At 39.7% G+C, this 25,942-nt stretch overlaps 1 protein-coding gene across 1 annotated transcript; it reads left to right on the forward strand.

Annotated features, from left to right (window-relative positions):
• The first annotated feature begins 2,903 nt into the window (after window positions 1-2,903).
• Window positions 2,904-25,920, forward strand: greb1 (growth regulating estrogen receptor binding 1). Its single transcript, XM_055036777.1, has 34 exons — window positions 2,904-2,964; window positions 8,535-8,695; window positions 8,853-8,960; window positions 9,355-9,531; window positions 9,723-9,905; window positions 11,695-11,808; window positions 11,926-12,051; window positions 12,832-12,993; window positions 13,108-13,230; window positions 14,888-15,073; window positions 15,705-15,841; window positions 15,955-16,231; window positions 16,315-16,443; window positions 16,531-16,740; window positions 17,015-17,212; window positions 17,352-17,535; window positions 17,623-17,806; window positions 17,890-18,026; window positions 18,128-18,479; window positions 18,591-18,706; window positions 18,814-19,019; window positions 19,113-19,677; window positions 20,326-20,482; window positions 20,568-20,670; window positions 20,836-20,991; window positions 21,119-21,255; window positions 21,367-21,528; window positions 21,853-22,057; window positions 22,175-22,337; window positions 22,436-22,554; window positions 23,408-23,640; window positions 23,817-24,017; window positions 24,594-24,732; window positions 25,054-25,920. The coding sequence occupies exons 2-34, from the start codon at window positions 8,542-8,544 to the stop codon at window positions 25,215-25,217; spliced, it is 5,967 nt and encodes a 1,988-aa protein (XP_054892752.1). The 5' UTR covers window positions 2,904-2,964; window positions 8,535-8,541; the 3' UTR covers window positions 25,218-25,920.
• The last annotated feature ends 22 nt before the right edge of the window (window positions 25,921-25,942 follow it).

Consider the following 25,942-nt stretch of genomic DNA (forward strand, 5'->3'; position numbering starts at 1 on the left):
CGCTTGCCTGCCTGCCTGCCAACCGAACAACGCCACACTTCAGGTATGGTGGATAATGGAGGATGACATTTCTGTCCCAACATGCCTGGGGGGCAGCATGTGATACATGGCTTCCTCTATGAAGGTTAAACTCAGCTAACCTGCCTTTGGCGTTTCATTATCCACTTGTTAAATACTCTTTTGGTAATAAAATGATTAAAAATTTTATTGCTTCTCTCAAATGAGGCCTCTTTTCGAAGGGCCTTAACGGCTTTAGAGGTGGATATGAGTATGCGCGTGTTTGCGTGTGTGGGTGCAAAGTGGGTGTGCAGGCGTGTGTCTGTCTGCGTGTTTAGTGTCTGTGTCCACACAAGTGCATCTTTAGTTACGTACGACTAGTGTGTAAAAACCTAATGAGAGTGATATGCTTTAAAGCGAAACCACCATTATTCTCAGCCAAACGACCTGGCCCATCATTATGTTTAAAGTAGCAATACCTTTTCCTTTGCCAGGGCACATTCAAATAGACATGTTTTATATACACCTCAGTCTGTGTCTTGAAATGATGTGAGGTATTTATACTAAAATGAATGGGCCGGACTATTTTTACATCACAAGTTAAGCACCGTGGCTATAGCAACGGGACATAAAATATTATATTCAAGCCATTAACAGGACCTACAAGCCTTGCCTAGGCCAATATGTCTCCACTGTGGCTTAGAAAATCACCATATTCAATGTCATTTGCCTGTAAAATTAGCAGTAAAGAGGCTTGAGAAACTAATCTCGAAACTTAATTTTTGTCTGTTTTAGAGTCACAGAATTGGTCAAGGAAAGTCTTGCTTTAAGGCCCCATGCAATGTGCTTTTCTTTCAGTTTAGTGATATCAACATAAGACAAAATTATTCTTAATCAAAAAAGCAATGTCTGAGGAAAAAGTCTGCAATCTTTTAGAGTAATATATATTTTTTAAAATGAAAACGTCAAGACCGTTGTTCTGTTTTTTTTGGTTCTGTCTGTTGGGCATATGTGGTTTATGTTTGGGGATTTCTTAGATTAGCTCACCTCCCTGTTGGGTCTTTCAGTCCCAATCAGTTTTGTTAGGGTTCATTGTTGTCCTGCTGCTGCTCCCTCCAAAACCCCCAACCCCAGAACCCACACACGCACACACACGCACATACACACACTCACTCACTTAATAAATGGCTGGGTCCCCCTCCCTCGGGCCAGGGAGTTGGTGCTGGCCGGTTCATCTGATATATCATGGCAGCCCGCTCCTCTCTGCTCCACTGGACCCTGTCCAACACCTGTTCTCCCATCAGGGGATGTTGTGTTGGCGTGGCATGGCTGTGCCACTGTACAGATTGGCACTGCCCAGTTGGGACAGCAGAAAGGATGAAGTATGGGATTCCCAGTGACAAAATGTAAGCCGTAATTAGGAGGGGGACTGGAGTCAGAAATGGTTAGGCCCTGTGGAAATAATCAGAGGTTTTTAATCTGAAATATTAGTAGTATCATTTTGTTTTACATGTAATTTCCTTTTTCGTGGTTGCACCACATGCAACACCTGCAATTAATGCAAATCTTCTTCTCCCTTTGTGCTTTAAGTTAAATGGTTAAAAAGTCAAACTGAAACTCATTTATGTTTTAACTGAAAATCTGTATATGCATGACATTTTTACATCTAAATGAATATTTGATGCGAACAAAACAGATGTTGTGTGTCCACCACGATGAAGTACTTTGATTACGAAACCAATTATACCTTCAGCGTGTTGTAGTGTGGCATGAAAATGAACTCATCTGTTGGTTTGCAGAGGGTGCAGGAACACTTGGCACATCTTTGAGCTTCTGGAAGTTGTTCTGATCACAAACAGAAAACTGTTCACTGATCTGATGACATCTTAAAAGAAATCGTGACTATTAGTCCAAGCAGTCAAAAAAGATGACTTCTGTTTATTATTAGCACAATGTTAGCAAGTCAGCGTCTGTTAATTCTACCTTGATCTGTAAAAACCCTCTCTGTACAAAAATGTGATTTTTGTCTCACCAGAATCACATTTGGTGAGACAAAATGTGTCTCACCATTCATCCAAAGTATTTTGTCCTGGTGTTGACTTCTTTAATTCCCTGGCTCTCGCTGTAAGGCATTCTTTTGTCCAGTAGAGGGCGACAGACATCTTTTGGACGTCTGAAGTGTTTTGTGGTTCAACCTCCGAAAGAGTTTTTGTTCCAAGATTTTTATCTGTAGGATACCAGGACAGACAGCTGTTTTGGCATTTGATGTCATAATTAGTCGATAAAAGTAGTTTAATAAACATTTTTTTTAGTCAGAACTTGTAAGTTGATAAAGAATAAAGCACAAGTAACCCATTTGTTTTCATAGTTTATGCTGTCGCTGGCACTTTTTAATTTTGACTAATGTGATGGGAGTGAGGCAGTTCAAATACCCAATGTGCGTTTGAGTCATTTCCATGGAAAATGTGAGCAGGACACAGAAAGTTTTGCTTTTAGTTTTCTTTTTTCGTTTGAGATGGGTAGATGAAAAGAAAAACAAGAAAAGTCGCTTAAATACAGTTTTAATCCTTAGATTTAATGGCGCCATAGCATGGTTACATTTAATACCGTAGAATAAGATCAACACAAATGAAACTCATAAACATATTAAAGGTTTCACACATTTAGCAAAGATTCTTCAATCTGTTTTGTTTTTTCCTTTCGCATCTATTTATTGTTCTGCGTTCATATTTCATGGCTTTTTGGTAGACAGCTTTTTAACACGCAAGCCGAGGAGACTGACCGGAAGACAGTTCCGGGGGAAAGGGGCGGGACCTCGCGGCGGATCAGAGGTGATGACACGCGCGACACCAAAGCCAGTCCCGCTGCAGGTCTCGCGCCGGTGACATGGTGACAGCACGCGGGATCAATCCATTCGCTTTGTGAGAAAAAAAGTAGTTTTTCGGATTCTGGCGCTGGAGTGCAGAGGTAAGGCCGCCCTGCATCTTGTGTCTGTGTCGCTTTATTCATTTCAGGAGAAGACTTCGAAATGGTAAAAAAAATAAAAATATCACTTAGCAAACTCAGTTGTTGTTGATGTTTAATAAGTCGTTACACCAGTGAAGTACTTTGGAATACCACACGGTTTCTTTACCTTTTGACATTTTATTCATTTATTTTTTATCTCCTTTCAAAACCTCGTACTGAAATGTTTTAACATCTTTGTGAAGTTGCATACAACTCTAAAGTTAATTAATTAAGACTTAGATTTTACTCCAGCTTTGTTTAAAAAACAAGATGTAAATACTACTATGGACTAATGATCTGCTTTTATCTGCATTTAAACGAATATTTTATATCTTTTTATCTCACCATGTTAAATGCACAAGACTTTAAGTTGCAGAGAGGCTATTTTGTGTTCGTTGTCATCAAATAAGCTTTAAAAAGTTTTAATAAATTCGTTGTGATGTGTCTTTTTAATACAACTATCTAAAGTTTATAAGTTGATACAAATTTGTCTTAACATTTTACACATCTGGCTGTTTTTATTTTTTGGGTTTTATTTTTCAAAGAACTACGGTGGTACAACGTGATGAAAATTTTTAAAGACATTCTGCATCATAAAAGCATAAAGTCAAACCAATGCGCATATTAAGCCAGATGTTTATGCATCCAGACAATACAAGTATCCTCAAAGTTATGTAAGCAGAACAGAGCAGAAGAAACAAAATCTGCTCAAGGACATTCTCTGAGATAGGAAAGCGATAGGCAGTGCAGCCACCAAACTTTCAGTGAGCAGCAGATTTATGGTGTGAAATATAGATTGACAATAACCTGCAACCTGCATAGACCATTTTGTATTATCTGCTGACATTGTAAATAATTTTCCTGTTCATGCAGGTAAATAGAGCATCTGAGTGGGAGAAACTTGTAGGGATTTAGTGACTGAAGTATTTTCATAGATATCTGTGATTTGCAGACTATTACAAAGAGTGGATTAGTGCATAAATGCATAGATGCCTATGGAGATGTCTGATCAGTTGGCAAATTGGTCATCCATGCAGTGTTTTGAGAAAACTGCGAATGGAAGTGTTTGCTCTGGGTCACTGCTTGGAGATGCTCCCATTTGAATTTCCACCTCAGATGCTGCATATGCTGTGGGTGTCAGAATATATGTAAAGCCAGATATGTTTTTCACTGTTTAAATTCTGCAACCCAGGACAGAAACAGATGCTTGATATTCCTCAGCGACATTATCTTATCTGTTTCGAATACAAAGGCACAAAAACACACACAGTGAAAGAATCTCCCAATCTGTGAAGACCTTTCCCCACTGACCTTTCCTTAAATTACCTCATTTGTCATAAAATTAAGTGAATACTTGGTGTTCCTATGCAGTATGAACAACACATGTATGAGGCACAAACTAGCTCTGTGCAGTTTCTGGTAATAGTTTAACTGCATAAATCTTGTCCACTGTTATCTCCTCAGCTGTATACTGGGAATGTGAGTAAGTGGAGACCCCACGTGTCGAAGTGAACAGAAAGAAATAAAAGTCTTGGTATTGCTGCATGTTTTTTTTATGTGTTTGTGTGTGTGCATGTGCGTGTCTGTGTGACTGGTATGTGGGCTGGGTTGAGAGAGAAAAAAGCCAGGGATCTTTATTTGACCTCTCCCACCGTGACCCTTCACCCCTCCCTAAGACAAGCCTTTTGTGTCCGCTTAGCTAGAGACCCTGGGAGAGCGTGTCTGGGGTGGGAGGTGGGGAGTCCCTGTGTTTGTGTGTGTATGCGTGTGTGTGTATTTGTGTGCACTTGTGCAAGGAGTATAGCTCACATCAAAGCTTTACTTAAACATTGTTATCTCGGCTCACCTTTGACCTTGTGGTCATGAGACATCCCTCAAACTAATTCAGCCATGCCCTCACAGCACAGATGATATATGTGTGTTTGCATACGTTAGCTGACTTTTGAAACAAAGAAAATATAGCTCTAATTGCAAACTCTTCAAATCATCTTTGCGGTGTGGGAGCCAGGGTGTTTGTTTTGAAATTCACCTGATACTGTAGTTGAGACTAAGCGTTGGTGTAAACTACACAGTGCTATTAAATATTTTTTCTCCAAAGTGAGTTTAAATTACACATTTATAAAATTATATATATATATATATAATGCTTACATCCAGTTTAATATGTAAACAAAGAATGTTCCTTAAAAATCTGTTAAAGTATTAGTTTCTAGGTAAAATGTATTTGGTAGTATAGTGTTTGAATTTCTTTTTAAAGGATTGTAATTGCAACTGTGTGTGTGTGTGAATATGTAGTAATGGGAATAGGGTTCAAGGGGTCATAAAACACCACAATAGTGTCTCTCTCCCTAGGGTGAAAAAGAGGCCGAATGGAAAAAAAAGTAGAGGTGGAGATAAAAGGATCTCCCACTTCCATGTCAAGGAAAGAGGAAAGAAGGGGGAGGTGGGAGGAGAAAAGATCAACAAAGCAGCCCTAAAAGTTTTACTTGCAGCTTATTGCTGTCATCTCTTCTGCATACCGTTTTCTGCCATAAATACTGAATCCATGATGGAGCAAGAGCACAAGTTGAAACGTAGATGAAAGAAGCAACTTCAGAAAAAATTCTAATCCTTCCTGAAGGTTTTTTTTTGTGTCAAATTAATTGAAATATTAACAAGAAGAATTTTATTTGATATTATGCATTATTAGTAGTGGTATTGATATTAGTTCCTTTGTTATTTTCTGGATTTTTCACCAAATATTTAATGGTGTTTTAAAGAAAAGCTTTGACTAAGCTCAGGGTTTTAGGCTACCCCCCAGTTCAACTTATCACCCCCCCTCCAGTCTGCAGTCGTAAAATGATCAGCATCCTCTTTGGTAGAAGGTGTGATTACTTCCTGTCAGCACTGGCTGTGTGGTGGTGACTGGGCTTTTTGTCTCGCAATCACTTCGTCTCTCTGCAAGGTGGTGCAAGGCCCTAAAAGCCTGCGCTGCTCCTTTCAAAATGTGGGGGCAGGAGGTGGTCAAGAATGTGTCACTGCAACCATCTTCAGCCTAAATGTGCGAGGTGAATGTAAAGCTGCAAGTCTCGCAATAGTTGACCCAGTAACTAACTTGTCAATGTTGAAAATAATTGTACAAGGACATCTGTTACTGATGTTGTACTCTGACGGTTTCTTTAGCAACGTAAATGAAGATTGTATTGGAATAAATAGCAATTAGAGATGCACTAATCTGATGCTGAATTTGACATTTCTTAGAGGTGTGACCTGACTTGACTTTTTTGTAGTATGATAAATAGAAGTATAATAATTTGCTACATTGCTGTGCTCTATTGCAAGTAAAGCACTGTGATGTATGTAGTAATGGGAATAGGGGCTCTTAGTAGTTTTGAATCCACCAAAAACAGATTTCGGAATTATAAGATTTTACTCTTTTATAAGTCCTAACTGCAAAAACTGCATCGAATTTCAGATTCTTAGTTTTATCTTTGGCGATAAATTTTCTTCAGTATGAAATCTTCCAATCACCAATCAGAGAAATTAAGGTTGATTGGTGATCATTCATCTGTCCACAGATGAGCCTAAAAATATTGTAATTCCCCTGCAGATGTAGCTTTAAAGTAAGCCTTAGAAATAAAAGCTTACTTTTATTTATTTAAGCTTTTTTAGATGTAGCTTTAAAGTAAGCTTTTATTTTTATTGCCATTTTTTTTTATTTTTCTAAGTAATATTAATGGTCTGGACTTAAATATTAAGAAATGGCAAGGTGGTTTTCCAGCCTCTAAGACTTGGGAACTCATTACCAAAGACCAATCATCAAAATACCAATCAATCAAATTTTATTTGTATAGCACATTTCAGCAGCAAGGCATTTCAAAGTGCTTTACATCATAACAAACACAAAGTCATGCAACATAGAATCAACAATCAAAACATGAAATTAAGTCCAGTTCTATCATTAAATTTGTAATTGATTACGTTTCAGATACAATTCTAAATAGGTGGACTTTTAGTCGAGATTTAAAGGCACTCAGTGTTACAGCTGTTTTACAGTTTTCTGGAAGTTTGTTCCAAAATTGTGGTGCATAGATGCTGAAAGCTGCTTCTCCTCGTTTTGGTTCAGACCAGAACCAGAAGACCTGAGAGGTCGGGAAGGTTGATACAACAACAGCAGATCTTTGATGTATTGTGGTGCTAAACCGTTCAGTGATTTGTAAACTAACAACAGTATTTCAAAATCTATTCTTTGAGCTACAGGGAGCCAGTGGAGGGACTTTAAAACTGGTGTTATGTCTCTATCTTCCTGGTTTTAGTGAGAACGCGAGCAGCAGCTTCTGGATCAGCTGCAGCTGTTTGATTGATTTGTTGGACAGGCCTGTGAAGACGCTGTTGCAATAATCAATGTGACTAAAGATAAACGCATGAATGAGTTTCTCTAGATCTGGCTGAGACATTAGTCCTCTAATCCTGGAGATGTTCTTCAGGTGATAGAAGGCCGACTTTAAAACTGTCTTTATGTGGCTCTCAATGTTGAGGTCAGAGTCCATCGCTAGTCCTAGGTGTACAAAGCTACCAGTAGCAAAGCTGATCAGCAACTATAAGAGCAGTTATTGCTGTGATGACGAGGGAGAGTTTTCCACACATTATAATTTAGTGTCTGTTTATTTTTAAAATGCATTGTAGGACATTGATAGATGCAGCTTCTTATTGAAAACATACTATGAGTGCTTTGAACTGTGTGTGACGATGTCTTTGCAGTAAGCTGACCCTCAGGTTGCTCCCTGGCCAATTAATGTCATGTGTGCAGGCAGGTTTTTAAGTCAGTTGTGTGAGTTTGTCAGCCAGCTTGGGAGCTGCCAGAGTTTAACGCAGAGGGATTAGGCTCATGCTCAGTCAGGTTTTATTCTTTCAGTTTACGACGACATATTTGTCCTCTTAACCATCTGAGTTTGTTACATTTACTTGTGTAAACGATTTGTTTAAGATTAGGCTGAACTACACCATGGAGAGAAGGCGTTAGAGAAATGCTCTTGGAGAGAAAGTAGAAAAACAGAGGGAGGGAGTTGTGTCTAGGTCAGGGTGTTCTGACTCTGTCAGCGCAGCTGATTTTATATTATGCTCTTTGGTAAAACGCCCTGCACCCACAGCCACATTTTAAGCCCCTATTGGAACTGTGTGTGTCAGTGAGAGCAGATGTGCTTTTGATGTTAAATTATTTTGCACAAGTGTGAATGTGTCTGCCACTCTGTTCACATAACTCAGCAAAGCCGTTTTTAAATTGATGCCAGGGAGATTTTAAAACATATAAACATAAAATATGATGATTTCAATTTTTAGAATTATTAAAACCTCAGAGTTTGTGTTATTTCCTTCACTGAGAAAACACTACCAAATCAAAAATAATATGATTTGGTAGTGTTTGAGCTACAGGGAGCCAAACACTATGTCCCTGTTTGATTCACTTTCAGTTTTTTGTGAGCACTTTAAAGCAAACAAAAACAACCACAATACTTTTCAGTTCAGTACGGGTTTGCTGTGTGTGCTTCCAGGACGCCGATGGGGAACTCTTATGCAGGCCAGCTGCGGTCCACACGCTTCGAGGAGGTCCTCCACAACTCCATCGAGGCATCCCTGAGGTCAAACACTGTGGTGCCTCGGCCTGTCTTCTCACAGCTGTATCTTGAGACAGAGCAGCTGTTTATGCAGGATGGTGGGTTGAAGAAATATTCAGGTGAAGCAGCAGCGAGTCCAGGTTCAGGATATTCACCATCGTTAGCCTTAAGTCTAAAACATTTGTTTTAATCATCATTGAAACTTTTTACTGTCGTATGTCAATTTTCCGTGAAATGTTTTCGTATTCTAACTAGGTCGAACATTCAATGATGACGAAGAGGATGAAGATGGCTCTGAGTCCAACAGCCCACCGATACCCTATCAGATGAAACCTCCACCTGAGGGATGCTGCACCACAGATGGCATGTACAAGTTTATATATGTGGAAATACAGAACAGCACTTTTTCAGCAATTTACGACAGAAGTGTTTTTAATCTGGTCAAAGTGTGCCAAATGGGGATTTTACTTTAAAATGTCAGCGTTGTCAATTAATGGGACACAATGAAAATTATTTTAAAAAGTGATCCAAAATCGATCCACAGCAATAAAAAAGACTCATTTCCAGTTTTCAAAGGCACATGCTGATTATTTTTCCTGATATAAAATAAGTTAGTGATCTCAAACATGAAGACAAATAAACAAAAACAAAAGAAATGTGTAAGTGGACACATACTTGATAAAAGTATTTGTGTGGTTAAAATGGCTAATCTCATGAAGATTTAGTGAAAACATTTATTTCCTTGTCCTCCTAACAGGCTTCTGTCAGGCTGGCAAAGATTTGCGTTTGTCCTCGCTTGCGTCAGAGAACTTGGATGTTCCTCCTGGGTTCATGCCAGTTGGGGTGAAATCCCCCTCCCTCCCTGACAACCTGCTGGTTTGCGCTGTGGACCGACGCTTCCTGCCAGATGAACGGGGTCGAAACGCCCTGCTTGGTAAGACAGAAGACTTTCTCGGGACAATGTGACATGATTTTCTGTTAAAAAGATTAGAAGATGTAAGTAAAGTTCAGTTCAAAAATCTTTTTTTTTTTTTTTTTTTTTTTTTTTTGCTTCTGAGTGCATTGGTGATATTATCCACATGATCATTATACATAATGTGATCTGTTTGCTCAATCCTCTTCCAGGTTTCTCGGGAAACTGCTTGGGCTGTGGAGAGAAAGGTTTCCGTTACTTCACAGAGTTTTCCAACCACATTAACCTGAAGCTCAGCACCCAGCCCAAGAAACAGAAGCACTTGAAGTATCATCTCTACCGCAACAACCAGGGCATGCTGGTCAAGGGTGCTCCCATTTGCTGGAGGGGAAATGGTAAAAGATGGAGCTACTGCTTTTACAAAAAATCTAGATTATTTTTTTGACGTTCCACTTGAGGAATTGTACAATTTCACACTAAAGATGTTGTTAACCCTTTTAGACTTTGTAATTTATTTAATCAAACATAAGTAGGAAATTGCCTTGATGATCTTTCTCTATCATACACATCATATTGAATGTGTAAGATGGCAAACGGCAAAAGTAAAACACTGCGATTTTAACCACTGGAGAGCCCCGGTAGTCATTTAGCTGTGTTGTGAACTTTATAACTCGGCGACGAATTCTTACTAGAGATGTTTTTGTTTTAAACACAGGCAGCAAAACACCTGCCAAATGCTTGTGTTGTTCAGGATGATCTGGGTTGTCTGTTTAACTTGGAGGAAGCTGCATTTTTGACTGCAAAGATGTGAATGTGTGGGTGTGACCAGATGGACTGGTCAGACACGGTCTTAGGGGGGTCAAAGGTGAGATGTTAGAGTGTGCACAGAAACAGCCTGAAGGTCACAGTGAAAATGGACAGCAGGTGGAGAAAGCAGTTGTGTGGCTAGGTGTAAAGACTGCTCTAGAGTCTTAAAGGGGACTACCCCTACTGTTTTTGGATGTTTTTGCTCATTTGGTAATTATTTCAACTTAGTAGTTTGGAACTGAAAGTGTGAGATTTTGGAGTTAAGAGTTTATAGAAAGATGTCAGGTTTTCTCCTAATCTGCTTTTTCGCTTGGGTGTAGGTGTTGAGAGGCTGGAATTTAACACAGAGGAATTCTAGGCTTATTTCCTGAAAAGGGTTTGGTTACATACTAACGCTGGTCTAACAACCCAAAATACAAACAAAACCAGAGGTGAATCCTCTGCATACGGCTGACATTATTGGCAAGTGTCTGGAGTCCTGTTTTATTTTATTTTTTTCTTCACTTTGCCCCTCCAAAAAGAACAATCAGATTAAGCTGTATCCAATTGTTTGGATTTTTGTTAACACAAAAATCTACTATTTGTGTTAACAAGATTTATCTCCATAGAAAAACTGAGAGAAAAAATTGACGGTTCTTGCAGATTCAAGCAAAAGCAGCGTTCACTGAAAACATTTCATCAGCCCTGAATTCCTTCCATGTGTGACACCAGTCACTTCCTGTTGTATCCTCTAATCTTATTCTGGAATTTCAGACTAGTTGATAGATCTCGAAATCAGAAGAAGAATACAAAGTGGAACCCCAGCTTAGAGCACCCAAAGGCAAAACATTATGTATAATATGTTCTGAAAATTATGCAATGAGGCTTTTTGATTTTGGCTTTTTTGTTTATGCCTTTTCCAGACTTAGATTATTTGCACACACAATGAGTGAATATGAACCTGTGTGCATTTCAGAATATAACAGGGTGATGCAACAACTTTCATACTCAGAGTTAGGAGAATTTGCTGCAGTGCTTGCACAAAACTCATCCTTTGGTCTTCTGGACATTTCCTCAGGATGTTAGGTGAATCCTGCTGATAAGTTTCACATACCATTACAAAGATGGTATGCGAATGTGTCTTTAGTACTGAAGTGGATTTAGCTATTTTTGGCTTTAGTCATCTTCATGACAAGGCTTTATTTAGTCCAGCTAGTCTCTTATTGTCTTATGTGCTTAACTTTTGTGATTGGTCAGAGTTTTGTTTCTGGTGTTCAAACCCTCGTACTTCAAAGTTTGCGCTCCTTCTCACAGGTATACACACTCTCTAATATCTTTCATTAATGTAAAAGACATTCAATTTGTCTCCATAGACACCCAGTTTGACATGTCTTTCAGATATCAGGATAAGACAGATCAGAGCCAGTCTCTCAGAGGGCCACCTGACATTAGATGAACGGCCATCGAACCCGGCTTTGGCTCACTCGTCACACACACCAGGCGGTGCCACAGGTTAAAAATCACACAAAGACATATTATTGATTCTGATCATTTCATTGTCTTCTAAAACATAATTGTCTCTAATAAATCTTTGTCGTCTTTTTTTTTTTTTTTTTGTCTTTTTTTAAGGATCACACGTGGAGCCTCAGACAGCTGATGTCTCCACCACCCTGATAAATGGAAACCACACAGCAGCTTCCGCCATTGCCCTGCCATCTTTAAATCAGTCGGGACCTGGGAGACCATCAGTTACTGGTACAGATTCCCCTTAACGGGTTTTTTGTATGACATTAGTGTAATTTCCCCGAACGGCATACATGATTCTACTTAGAATCCATGCAGGCAATGTCTGCTTTTGTAACACAACTTCTTGTTTTTATACAAACAAGAAGTTGTCTTGAAGTCCCTCCCCTTTCTATCCGTCTGCTTCACAGGAGCCCACTAGCTACTTTTTATGTCAGGGTGAGGGAGGAGGGTCCTTTGTTTTCCCTGCTTTGATTTGGCAGTCATCAGAGCACTAAACATCTACCTCTCTTTTCTCCTCTGTTTGCCTCTCTGTCCTTCTCACTCCCTGTCTCTCGCTCTGCCTCCTCCATAAACCCAGGTTGTAAAATTCCCGCTCTCTCTGTCTCATCTTTTTCACCCTGCATTATATCTGAATGAAACACTTCCTTCCTGGTGGTGGTGTTTTTTTTTTCATTGCCCTTTTAACAAGCGCATCTTTTATGTGTTTCCATTATTACAGCATTTTAACAGGTACTTGAGAAGAAAAGACAGATAAATGCATGACTAAAATACAACTGTTTTGCATTACAGTATCTACAAAAGTCTCCCTGTCATCTTGTAGTAAATGTGTTAATTTGTGAGGTGTTGGGTTGAGAAAAGTGACTCCTGTGTCCCTTAGTTTGTCGCTCTCAGAGAGAACTGATTGAAAAATTACAAATAATTTGCTCTAAAACACTGGAATAAAACTCAAGATAGGACAAAAAACTTAATTTAAACGTATTCTGTATTTTCTTTTTTTTAACCTGACAGTTCCACCGACAAATGCTGGTCCCCCAAAAAAGAGACACAAAGGCTGGTCACCTGATTCTTCCGCCAGTAGTTTGACAGAGAGTGCTGGGAAGTCTGCACAATCGTCATTAACTTTATCAACATTATCAGTGACTTCTGTCATCACCAATGGAGCAAGATCAGGTACAAATAGGTTTTTGGAGGCACTGTGTGTTTTTGTTATCAAGCTAATTAGCCTTATTGGAACTGAGTGCTAAACGTAAATACCTATCTGTGTTTGTTTCCCTTTTGTGCCAGAGACTACAGCCGTACAGAGTTCATCACGAGGTTCAGCAAGTCAACTTTCGCCCCCTGAAGTATCTGTAGCGGTGCCTGATCAGCTGCTACACACCTGCAGACTGCAGCCTGTCATATTTAAAGGTGAGAGGGTCAGCTATGTGTGTCATTTGAAAGTCGGAAGAATTTCCAGCACCCCGTGTGGCTAAATCATCTTCATATATATTGAGAAATGCCTAACACAAATCATCTTTTAAGTTTCTTCTGTCAATATTTTTCTTCTATTCTGTTCTACAATTTTGTTTCCAATAATTCCTCATTTTTGGCAAAATTTTTTAAATGAACAGGCTTCAGAAATCCTTTCTGAACTCATTTACTGTACATTTTTGTCTGACTGTTGTTAGTGTAGTGGCAGTTTATTTATGTATGTGTATATATTTCAGCACATGATTATGTGAACCTTGTATTTTTCTGATAAAATCTGTGATTTTGTCACCATGCTTGTAACTAAGTCTATATAGAAATTTATTCTTCAATTGTCATGTACTGGAATGTTCTTGCTAGAGTACCTTGTTTTCAAAAATTTACATTGGTGCTAAAAATGGTCCAAAAGATTTGACAGAAAAGGAGTTCTGCAGTGTTACAGTCTTCTTGCTAATTTATCAACATGCTAAGAATTGGAAAAAAGGTTACAACCATTTTTATTTCTGGCTTCTGGATTGTTAAACATGAAAAAGAGATGGGAGGTAGAAAAAATAAATAAAAATAGAAAACCAAAACTCAAACAAGCCATTCATCAGCCAAGTGTAAGACCGTTAGACACACAACCCAAAACAAAACTAAAAGTACCAACAAAAAGACTTTTGATAAGTAGCTTCACTGCTTTTGTTTTATTATTTTAGGCTTTCTAGATGTGAGTCTTGCCAGAACACTTCTGGGATTGTTGTAATGTGATGTGATCTATTGTCTGGAACTGACATCTGTTTTTATAAACCTCCCTTGGCATCTGTCCAAAAATGTTTTCACTCTGGTTTATATCAGGGAAACATGCAGGATGGAAAATATCTTTGTTAAACAGGCATTGTAAACTGCAGCATTTCCCGTTGAAAGACTGTGTGATCGCCACTTGGGTGGGATTCCTGCTGAAACATCTCTTCAAAACCACTTGAGGTCTAATTCAGCTTCACCAGACCGAGCTCCACTGTTTCATTAATGCAAAAAGCTTTATTGTGGAACTACTCTAAAGAAATCTCCCTGTTATGTCAACAACAATGGAAGCCATCAGGACCATGAGAATATATTTTTTCTCTTGATGGAGTAAAGATTTCTTCATTCTGGTGCTCATTTGCACAAGATCAAAATATAAAAGGATGAGGGCCCTTTTATATTTTTTGTTAACACATTTCTCAGATGGCTTTTATTCATTTATTTTGATTGGAGATCTAGTTGTATCTTCACACTGGATCTCTAAGCTCAGCAATTTTGTGAGGGGTCTACCATTTGACTTTTTTGTTCCAACCCATTCAGTGATTTTAGGAATTTAAAATCTGTCTTGCTCTGTCTCACCCGGGGCCAATGGCACATTATATGTGAGTGTATTCTTCACAGATATCAAGGCTTAGTGCTTTTCACCGTTTTGTGTCACGACAGCTGCAACTTCGAGTATGTCTTGCTGGAATATGAAATATGAAAAGGACAAATGACTTTAACAAACTGCTAAAATCCCAAAACTGACATTGTTCAACTCATTCCCATTTACTCCTATGCTATTTTTTCTTCTGTACATTTCCTATTTCTCCAGGTCATGGCCCTCTTCCTCAACTCACAGGAAACACAAGTGACGTACTCATCAGTTCTCTCCTGCAGAGTTGTTACCTGAGCTCACAAACACTCCCCAGGGTTTACCAACATTATGGCCCATCACCTATTCAACCTCTCTCTGCTGAGATGCAGATTCTGCTCACCGTTTACTACCTCGTTCAGCTAGGTTTGTGCAAAAGGCTTTTGAACACAATGTAATCTTCAAACCATGAGCTACAGTAATTTGACTTTTTAAATACAGCTATTACATTGTTGGTTATGGTTTTGCTTTTCTTTAACATCATATATATACTGCACACAACCTCCATTGCCATAACATTTAAGTGTTGAAGCAATATCCTTCTTATAGTATTGCATAACCTCATTGTGTGTCATGCACACGCTCAGTCTGCACAGTGTAAGATTCACTCACCTCCATGCGCTCAACTGTTTAACTCATAGCAGTTTGTCCTGTTGTTGATTTATTTCAGCTAATAGCCACTAATCAGTGGGGAGAACTAATACAACCCATAAAGATATATAAGTAAATAAATAAAGTTTAAGTCCAAGATGCTAGCAAAGTAACATATTCAAACCTGATGCAGAACAACAATGGATTTGTTGTTCCTTTCATCCCAATACACATGACCCATACAAAACAGCCACTTACATTTTTCAAAGGGTACAACATTTCATTTTTGTTGCATTATTTATTGCTCTTCCTTTCTTCAGTCATAAACCTGTGCAACATATTTTTTATATACCATCATAAATGTTAAGATCATACAGAGTATGACTGCAGCTTTTTTCCCTCTCAGGCACTGAGCAGGTACCCCTCATTGAGGACTTGGAGCAGATATTCATGAGGTCATGGAGGGAATCTCACCTCAGTGAGATCAGACAGTTTCAGCAGTCACAAACACAAGGAAGCCAAGGGAGACACTACGGCATAGAGGTCAGATGTTGCAAGAAAAGTGTCAGCATTGTGATTTTTTAAAATCAAATTTACATAAGCAACACTGATAAAATAAAATACATCAATAATTGATTAAATTTGATCATCCTCAGGTGCCCGCTAGCTTGCCTGGGCTCCCCCAGCATCTCTCTTTACCTCCTCAAAGTCAGCAGCCCCTCACCCCCAGTCAGCTTCCCTGGCTCGCCCAGCTCGCTGCCTCGTCCTGTGGGGATGGTGTGGTGGTGTTGGGGGAAGATGTTAAATCCTTGGCTCAGGGGCTTCTTCAAATGTTCAGTAGGTTGGTGGCTGGACGGCTTGAAAACACAAACTATGTCGTCATCATTGTCACGTCACCGGGACAAGAAACTCAGTCCTGTGTGGTGGTGACAGGTGAGAGTTGTGATGTAAAAAAAAATAGTGATGCCATGGTAAAAGTGGACAGGAGATTGAATTCATCTGTGGATCTGTTTCAGGGAAGCATCAGTGTCGTGCCTTGGCAGAGAGCATGTTTTCTCCCAATGAGGGACTGAAGGAAATCAGCCACCAACTCCACACTGGGGCTGCCCAGGAACTTATCCACTATTGCAATTCCCTCGGACAAGGTAAGTCTCTATCTTTGGCTTGTTCATTTGCTTTTGAAAATATTGTCAGAATTTTCTCAAATATTTATGTGGCTTTCTGTTTCTCAGATGGTAATATGGATTTCCTTCTGGACAGTGCCAGTGTGGAGCACGAAGCATCACCCCCATCCAGTAGTCAGACGTTAGCTGAAGAGAAAACTCCTAAAGCCACAAATAGCCCCAAAGACAGACCTAGTCCAAAAGATTCACAAACATCCAGTTTAAAAGATACGCCCAGCCCGAAGGAGACAGCTTCAAGCCCCAAAACCCCTTGTTTAGGTAAGAAGAAGGCTCTTTGGGATCGAGTGGTAACCATTTATAGTGGCACTTGCATTAATGTTCACGTCCTTGAATAAATTTAATTCTTTTTGAAGGCTGTCCAATTCAGAACGGGCCTTAGAAAAAAACCTTAGATATGATTTTCTCTTCAAACAAGCAACCATTGAAAAATCAAGTTTTATTTAAAAATTTAGAGTTTCAAATTTCTGTTACAATGTCAACTTTATCTACATTTTGTATGTTCTAACCTCAGTGTCCATCTTTGTGCTTGCAGAATACAGAGTCGAGTGGCGTGAGGTCCGTCCCATACAGCTGGCGGTGGCTAGAAAGCTGCTGTCCCATGTTTGCGCCATTGCAGACTCCAGCACACAGAATCTGGACCTCGGTTCCTTTAACAGGGTCAGCTTCCTCATCCTTGTCCCGCCTTCTGAGGTCTCATTTCAGCAGACTGTTCTTCACCTCTGGAGCTCTGGTTTGTAGTCTTTGTGTTTAAACCTGTATGTATCAGACAATGTTTTGGTTTAATACTAGTCACAAGCTAAGAGGAAGTGTTTTTAATTTTTTTATATATTATTACTGATTTAAATTATTAATTTCTTTGTATTTTCTAGGTGTTCTTCAGGAGCTTGGGAGTTCAGAGCAGGAATTTGCATCTCAGAGAGAGGCAGAGCGCTATGTGGTGAAGATGGATCAGAGCGCTCAGTCACGAATTGACAAGCTTCTCCAGGAAGCACAGAGCAACTCCTACACCCTCTACATCTTGGTTCATGACCATGCACATTGGGATATTAGCAGGTTTGGATTAGGAAAGCTTAAATCAATGAAATAATGCAACAAAGATGAGGTCATTCATTGTATTCATGTGACTCCTGTCCCAATCAGCACATTTTACAGCAGCACAGACAGCAGTCTGGGTCTTGTGGATCGATTGTTAAACTCCCGGCAGGTGAAAGACGCCACAAACATCTTGATTCTGCACGTCACCTCATTCCCCTTTGCTTTGCAAACACAGTGCACCCGCATCAGCCCTTACAACGAGATTCACTGGCCGTCTGCATTCAGCAATGTGAGTCTAAGCTCTGTTTGGGATGGACATTTGGTGAGACAGTGGTCTGGTTGTTAGTCTTAATGTCAGCTGTGACTTCATAGGATGTGGACCTGTATCATGAGAGGACACGGTACTTTGGTGTGTCAGAGCTTTTAGAGTCGACCCGCTCAGGAAGCAGCCTCCCACTGATGCGATATGATTCCTCCTTTGAGAGCATGACATCAACCCTCGAAGAAAGGTTCAACACCCACATACACCATCCTTAATCAGCTAAACTCCTTAATAAAGTTTAAAACCAAGTCATAGTAGAAGTTCACTGTTTCTTCTTGGTATTTTCAGATTTCCCAAACTTCACAGTGCTGTCATACGGACTACGGTATTAGTCCAACAATACTGTGTTGCTCTGATGGCTGCATCTGGCAAGATCAGCAGCTCTCACAACCTCCACAAACACACCTCTGTGGAAACCATGGAAATTGTACAGTCTCTGCTCACTGCCGTTCAGCAGTGTCCCACCCGGCATGGTCACATGGTCCTGCTGCGGATCCCCTCTCTGGCTCTAGCAGCTTGGGCCCACCGACGGCTGTCCAGAGTGAGGAGGCAGCTGGGTATGGAGGACAGTTTTGAAATCATTCTGGGGAATCCTGGTCAAGCTTTGACGATTGGACAGAGTTTCACTGATCAGATTAAGGTACGGTGTTGGTTGTTGATAGGAATCGGTTTGACACAAATGTTATTAGAAATGCAAAGCATTATCATACTGTAAACAATATATACAGATATGTGTGTTAATACACCACAGATTTGGTTAAAGATCCAGGATGCTGAATGGGTTCCTCATACCTACTTAGAGCTGGAGGCTCTGCCGTGCATCCTGATCTTGTCAGGAGCCGAACCGCTTGGAGAATCATTACCGAGGTACTCACTGATCTTCGACTGCCGACTTTAGATTCGTTTCTGAGGAAAATTAGTACGTTTCAATAAATGCCACAAGCAGATAAATTTGTCTTATTTTTTTGTACAAGGTCATTGAAGTATTGCGACCTCCGAGTGATAAGCTGCTCATACCTTCAGCGGACCACTCTGGAACAGGAGTTGGGACTCGCTGCTTACCTGGTGAAAGCAGAGTCACGGCCACCACACAACCCTGGACCAGGAAGTGACTTGATCGAAAGCGATGCTGAGAAACTCAGCAGCACTGACAATGAAGAAGAGGAGGGACAGGAGAACGGTATGATGAGAATTTAAATCAGTCAAAGTTTGCAAATGACTTGAATTCTTTATGAATTTAAAACCCTCTCTTGTCATTTGGGGTCATTTCCAGGAGACTCTCCTTTACAAACCTCTCAGTCTATCCAGCCAGGCCCTGATAGTAAAACTGTAGACCCCCTCCCATCTCGAATTACCACCTCTCCAAATGTTCCAAAAGAAACCCTGGACAACGTACAGTCTCCCTCAAAAGCCCAGGTTCAGCTGCAGCCCCATACCTCCTCTCAGTCATATTTTCAAATTACCTCCAACTTCCAAAGCCAACTCCAAGTTCAGGGTTATCCTCAGGTCCAGCTGATTTCCCAGCAGCAGGCGCAGCTCCAAGGTCAAAGTCAGCCAGCATCTCAAACAAATGTCCAGTCCTACAATCAAACAGCCACTCAGCAGCAGCTTGTTTCTCAACCTCAAATTCCCTCCAAATCTGCATCCTCGGACTCCTCATCTCCACGGGCCTCCTCTCCTAATCTGAGCTGCTCCTGGGCCAGAGGACTGAGTCGTCCCCCGTCTGTCCTCCTCCCCCGTGCTCTCTATGACATTATCACTGCCAGTGACAGCAGTGGCCTTCCTCGGTGTACTTCATTCTTGCCACACATATCTGTTGCTTGGGCAAGCAGTTTTAGGTAACAGAAACTCTTATTTCTCTATATTAAAATTGATTTGTTGGTTATTTGTAGCATTGTCCTAATGCAATGTGTTTAGGATAAATGTTAAGGATACACTACTCCTGAAACTACAATCTCTAATATCTTTATTGAAAAGGTTGTGCATATTGAAAAGTGAACGCAACTGCATGACTACATGTCTTTTCTAGGTTCAGTGGATGAACAATGTTTCATGCTTTAAAACTTTAATTCTGTCATGCCTTTTGTGTTTCTTGGTCTTTGTGTTGTAGTTTCTTCTGTAAAGTTCTCTAACAAACCTCTGAGGCCTTCATAGAACAGCTGAATTTATACTGAGATTAAATTACACACAGGTGGAGTTCAGTTATTACTTAGCTATCCTTAGAAATAAACTAAAAAAAAATTTCTAAGGCACTGTATTTTATTTTCTTCCTGAAATTAAGAAACTCCACTATTTTACAAAAAGCAAACAATCAAAGAAGAAAGCTGTAAGAGCCATCAGCTATAAGTTGATTTGCACAATCCTATAAGATGTACAATCAGCAGCAGTGTGGAAACGGTGGAAACAACTGTAAACATAGTGGAGAGTGTAGATGAAATCAAAATGGCCTTCATTTTGAAATCAGTTTTTATTGTTTTTTTTCTCAGACCTCTGCTGAGCAAAATGATGACATGCACAGAGCAGTCGCTCTATTACCGTCAGTGGACGGTCCCTCGGTCCTACCACATGGACAGCAGCAATCGCACTGAAGGACGAACTGACAATTTTCACCCACGTAGGCTGTTGCTTAGTGGTCCCCCACAGGTAGTGTCAGTCTGGTTGTCTTTCTTCCATTCATTTTATTAGTTTTCTTCTATTCAGACGTCTTATTGATTGTTTTCATGGCCAGGTGGGGAAAACGGGGGCATATCTTCATTTTCTGGGCCTCCTGTCTCGCATGCTGATCAGGCTAATGGAGGTGGATATCTATGATGAAGAGGACATCCACTGCAGTAAGTTCTCACTCACATCGCTATATAAAAACTTTTCATCTTCAAATTCTAATGTACACATCATGTAATCATACCTTCATTTGTCAAGACATGTTGTCATTATGTTAAGCTCTTAGTTCTGTAACTCATAAGAAATGTGCATTAAAAAGTGTATTACATTTTCAGCAGCCGAGGTAGAAGGTGTGCAGTACCACCCACCCAATGCTCCATGGCCAAACACTGAAGTTATGAAGACGATGCCCTTCGACTACACCATCCATGACCCAAAGTATGATGACATCAGCATTGTATACTGTCCTGGATTTAAACCACGAGCTGATGGTATGAAGTTTGCAAGTAAAGTCTTTCTCTTTGCAGTTTATTTTTTTAATTTCCAAAAGTAGTCCAGGTGTTCAATTAGTCATCTTGTAATATTATTCCATCCTCTCTCCCCTGTTGTGTTGCTAAGGAAACCCTGTCCGCCAGGAGGACGTGTACCTGCGCAGACGGACATCTCGGATAAAGCTGTCCAAGTACGCAGCGTACAACACCTATCATCACTGTGAGCAGTGTCATCAGTACCTGGGCTTTAACCCCAGATACCAGGTCTGCAAGTTACACACCTACTTACACACAAAATGATAAAACACGGTGTGAGAAATAACATTCAAGCTACCTCTAAATTATAAATTGGAGCTATCTCTAATCAAATTCCAGATGTATGAGTCAACGCTGCATGCCTTCACCTTCACCCATCTTCTGCTCGGAGAAGACATCCAGCTCTATTTCATCATCCCAAAGTCTAAGGAACATTACTTCAGTTTCAGCCAGCCAGGAGGCCAGCTGGAGAGCATGCGGCTGCCTCTCACTTCTGACTGGGTATGTGACATTTTTCTACAGAATTTGTCAGTGCCGATTCCATCCGATTGTTGAATATTTTCCTTAGATTTCATTTCAAAAGTTTCACATATAAAACATTTATCATGTTGTGGTTTTAATAAAGAGAAATAATTTAAGGTGACGTTCTTCAAGGATTAGTTGCAGTTGCAATATTTGTCCACGAGGTGGTGCAATTGTTAAATCTTTGAGTAAATATACAAAAGCACAGTCAATTCATGTTTTGCCAGAAATCACATAGTGTTATCTTGAATTAATAAAATGACAAAAATGCCTGCATTTTACCATTTTCTTGTACTTTTGCAGAGTCCAGACTGCATTAAGAGTCCAATCTTCACCCCAACCACCGGTCGCCACGAGCACGGTCTCTTCAACCTGTACCATGCGATGGACGGAGCCTCACATCTACACATCCTTGTAGTTAAAGAGTATGAGATGGCTGTCTACAAGAAGTACTGGCCCAACCACATCATGCTGGTGCTGCCCACTGTCTTCAATGGAGCGGGTATCGGTATGTAGCACTGATTAACTCCGTTATTCTTTGTTTCGTAGTTATCGTTTTTGTTTGCATTTCACATATTTTTTCCGATGAAATCACTTTTATGATCATGTCTTGATGTATGTTCAGGTGCTGCTCACTTTCTGATAAAGGAGCTTTCTTATCACAACTTGGAGTTGGAGCGCAGTCGGCGGGTGGAAGGAGGTAGCCCATCGGTTGATGTCTGGCCCTTCATCATCCTTGCTGATGACTCCTGTGTCATGTGGAACGCAGTGGACAACGATAAACTGAGGTGAAAGAAAAGCGTATGCTGTTGTTTGAGAAAGAAGATCTCATGGAAAAACTGCTGGGTTTAACACCGTCCATGTTTACTTTTTGTTGTTCTCGTAGTTGTCCCGCTGAACATGCTGTGTCGCTAAAACAAGTCTTGCAGCACATGGAGGCCTGCCCAGACCTTGCCCAGTTTGGCCTGTGTGGTATAAGGAAGTGGAACAGCCGAGGAATAACAGGTGAGAACAGAAAGTTTCAGGTTGAATAACAAAATGATTACCAAAAATACCTTTTAAACCAAAAAAAAACCCTCCAAAACCTTATAGATTTCTTCATTTGAGTTTATTTATTAAAAATGTACAGCAGATGTTATTTGATGATCCTTTGACAAATAAGTTCACTTCACATCCACAAATGAATAAAATCTATACTTACTCGCATAAATCCAACTTGAACACTTAATCAGATGTAGTAACAATTAGTCAAATACAATATATAATGTAACTTCAGTACATTATAGCCAAATTTTATATGCATCTAATTGTATGTTTTTAACTGTTCAAGGAAGCCTGGCTGTTTGCAGCAACTAATTAAATTAAACACATTATTAGTTTATATAACTATACATCTTTCATCAGTTTTGATTCAGAAAATTGTGGCTTTGTTAATTTTCCTGACTACATCATAGCAGTAGTTATGTTGTTCTTAACTTTTTTAAATTCAAGTATTTTACTGTTGTTGTTTTGTTATTGGCTTTCCCAACCAAGGGACTGTAGATGAAAATTAGCCCTGGCCACAATCTCGCATATTAACATTTTGTAAACATTTGAATGGCATTATACATATTAATAGATGGATGTTTCAAGTTTTAATTTTTGTTAATTATGATAATTTACTTACATCTAATGAAAATGCATTTAAGATTAGAATATTATACCAAGCCCCAAAAAAAAAAAACCCTAAATATTTTCATTATCTTTCATTAATTTTTAACCACTTTAACTCAAATCAACATTTTATTTTATTTGATTTGCAACATTAAAGCAGCATGTTGCATTAATTTCATCCTGCAATGCTTTGCTGTTGAATCAGGTATCAAACAGTGGGAGCCGTTCTCCAGAGGTCATGTTCATGACTTCCTCCTCCTCAATGTCGACCGGAGTCAGAACGTCCAATACGACCAGAACCGCTTCACCTGTCACGATGTGGACTTCACCCTGAGGCTGCACAGCGCCGGGCTCCTGGTCTGCAGGTTCAACAACTTCAGCATGATGAAAAAGCAGATTGCCATTGGAGGTTACCGGACATTCATTATCAAGACCAAGGTAGACACTGATACATAAATCAAACTGAGCCACTAGTTGTTCTAGAACACAATCAAACACAATTAAAAAGTCATAAAAAATCATAAACACTGGCAATAACTGATCCTGGTTTAGTTTTAGGATGTTTTTGTAACTTCCTGGTTAAATAACATCATCAACTGTCTGTTCTTATTCAGATGACAGACGCTTCCACCTCAGTGGGGCCCTCACAGTACATCTGTGCCCCAGACAGCAAGCATCTCTTCCTGGCCTCACCAGCTCAGCTTCTCCTGGAAAAATACCTCCAACACACCAGCCAGAAACTGTTTCCTCTTAGCACCAAGAACTACACTCACCCTGTTCTGTCGGTGGATTGTTACCTCAACCTGGGACCTGAGGTATAAAAACACTCACCCACCCATCCACACACATAATAATAACCTGTCACTGTCTGACATTAAATACCAGAATAATGACGAAGATGACTTGTAAAAAAAAAAAAATGGTATAGCTTTCTTTTTTATATACACTACTATAATTTTAAGCAATGTGGGGAAAATCCAAATGTATAGATATATCTTAAAGCAACACCTCAAACACACGGACAGGGACATTATGTGGAAACAGAAAAATAACATCTCAAGATGGCGTTGAGGAAGTAAAAATTTTGGCACAAATAGGCATTCCAAATGAACAAGATTACTGTGTCTTAAGAATAAAAAAGTTAATATTTTAGAGTGCAATAACAAAGCCAATTCTACCAAAAATCAAGAAAATGGATATAAATTTCTAAAATGAAAAACATTTAACAAATGGCAATAATTTTGTCAGTCCTATAGCTGACCCAAATCAGAAAAAGTTTAGCCTGGTTTAATGTCTGACGCTTTGTTTCTCTTGATAGTGTTTGCATGTGATTTCAGCCACAAATTGTGCCGTAGTTGAACAAATGTAAACAAATTGCTCTCCTTCCACAGGTGACAGTGTGTTTTGTCAGTTCCAGACCTCACTGTATCAACATCAGCACTGCTGGTCTGCTGTTCAGTGGGCTTCTTCTCTGTTTTCCTGACACATTTGTGACCTCTGGGTTCCTCAAGAAGTTCACCTTTCTCAAAGGTACAGCAGCAGACCACAAACATACTGGAAAGTGCTGCAATGTTGGCAGTGGCCCATAGGAAAAAATACATTTTACAAACAAAAACACTCAGCAGATCGTAGTGTGAATCAAATCTAAGGTATCGCTTTTAATGTCAGAATGTCCCTCTGTGATCGTGGCCTGTACAAAATATCATACTTACCTTTCAAAAATAAATTCAACATAGGACATGAACTCTGTGTAGATTCGTTCTTCATGCTTCCTGCCTGCGACCTATTAAAAAAACAAAAGGACTTCTCTCATCTTCACAATGTCTGTCCCTGTTGCCTGCCTCTGTGTAGGTGCAACCCTGTGTGTAATCAGTGCAGATCGCAGCTCACTGAGGCAGACTGTGGGCAGGCTGGAGCTGGAGGAGCAGTGGAGGTTCAGGCTCAGCGACGAGTTCCAGACTGCCAACGCCAAAGAGGACCGGCCGCTATTCTTCCTGACTGGAAAACATATCTGACTGAAACAAATGGTCAAAAGGAGCTGCAAAGAGTCAGAGTCGCAAGAAATTCAGTGGGGTGTTTTTTTTGTTGTTTTGTTATGTTTTTTGTTTTTTTTCTTCTTTTAACCGCTCACGGCAGGACATTGATTATTTACTTGCTTATCTGGGAAACTTGTTTGATCACTTGATGAGAGGAAACAGAAGGTTTTACATTTTGTTCTTGGTTCAGCTTAGATCCATCACTTGATGCCTTGGTGAAGAAATTTAAGTTTTCTCCATTTACAGATCTGTGTTAAGCACATATTTTAGTTCAAAGATAGTGAAGCTTTTGAAACACAAAGACATTTCAGACACTTTTTGCTGTGTGTTATCAGGGTGAGCAAACTTCCTGTGTGGATGAATGCAAAACAAAAAGGTGGAAACAGGGAAGACACAATCATTTGTGTGCAATGTAAGCCCATTTTTGGCAAACTTTTTATGTAGTCTTTTTAGATGCATGTTTTTCAGACTTTCTTTTTTTTGTCTTTTTTAAACAAAAACGTTAGAAATTATATATTTTTAGATGTAGATCATGTAAAAAAAATTTGTACACAAAGTTTTACTTTGTGTACAAAAAGTAAGACAGCCGCTCTGTATCTGTGCTGGTACAATTTCTTTAGTAACTTTTATACCTGAAAGGAACATAAATGTGCTATTTCTCTGCAGCTTTTTAACTATGTACATTTTTATACACAATTTGTATA

Source organism: Poeciliopsis prolifica, unplaced genomic scaffold, assembly GCF_027474105.1.
Source record: "Poeciliopsis prolifica strain line A6 unplaced genomic scaffold, Auburn_PproV2 SCAFFOLD011, whole genome shotgun sequence".
NCBI lineage: Eukaryota > Metazoa > Chordata > Actinopteri > Cyprinodontiformes > Poeciliidae > Poeciliopsis > Poeciliopsis prolifica.

What these genes read in the sequence shown, in the direction of transcription:
- greb1 (XM_055036777.1), top strand. Translation starts at nt 8,542, where the DNA reads ATGGGGAACTCTTATGCAGGCCAGCTGCGGTCCACACGCTTCGAGGAG. An exon ending in TGAAGAGGACATCCACTGCA is followed by an intron (nt 20,671 to 20,835) that starts GTAAGTTCTCAC and finishes TTACATTTTCAG; the next exon opens with CAGCCGAGGTAGAAGGTGTG. An exon ending in GAACAGCCGAGGAATAACAG is followed by an intron (nt 22,555 to 23,407) that starts GTGAGAACAGAA and finishes CTGTTGAATCAG; the next exon opens with GTATCAAACAGTGGGAGCCG.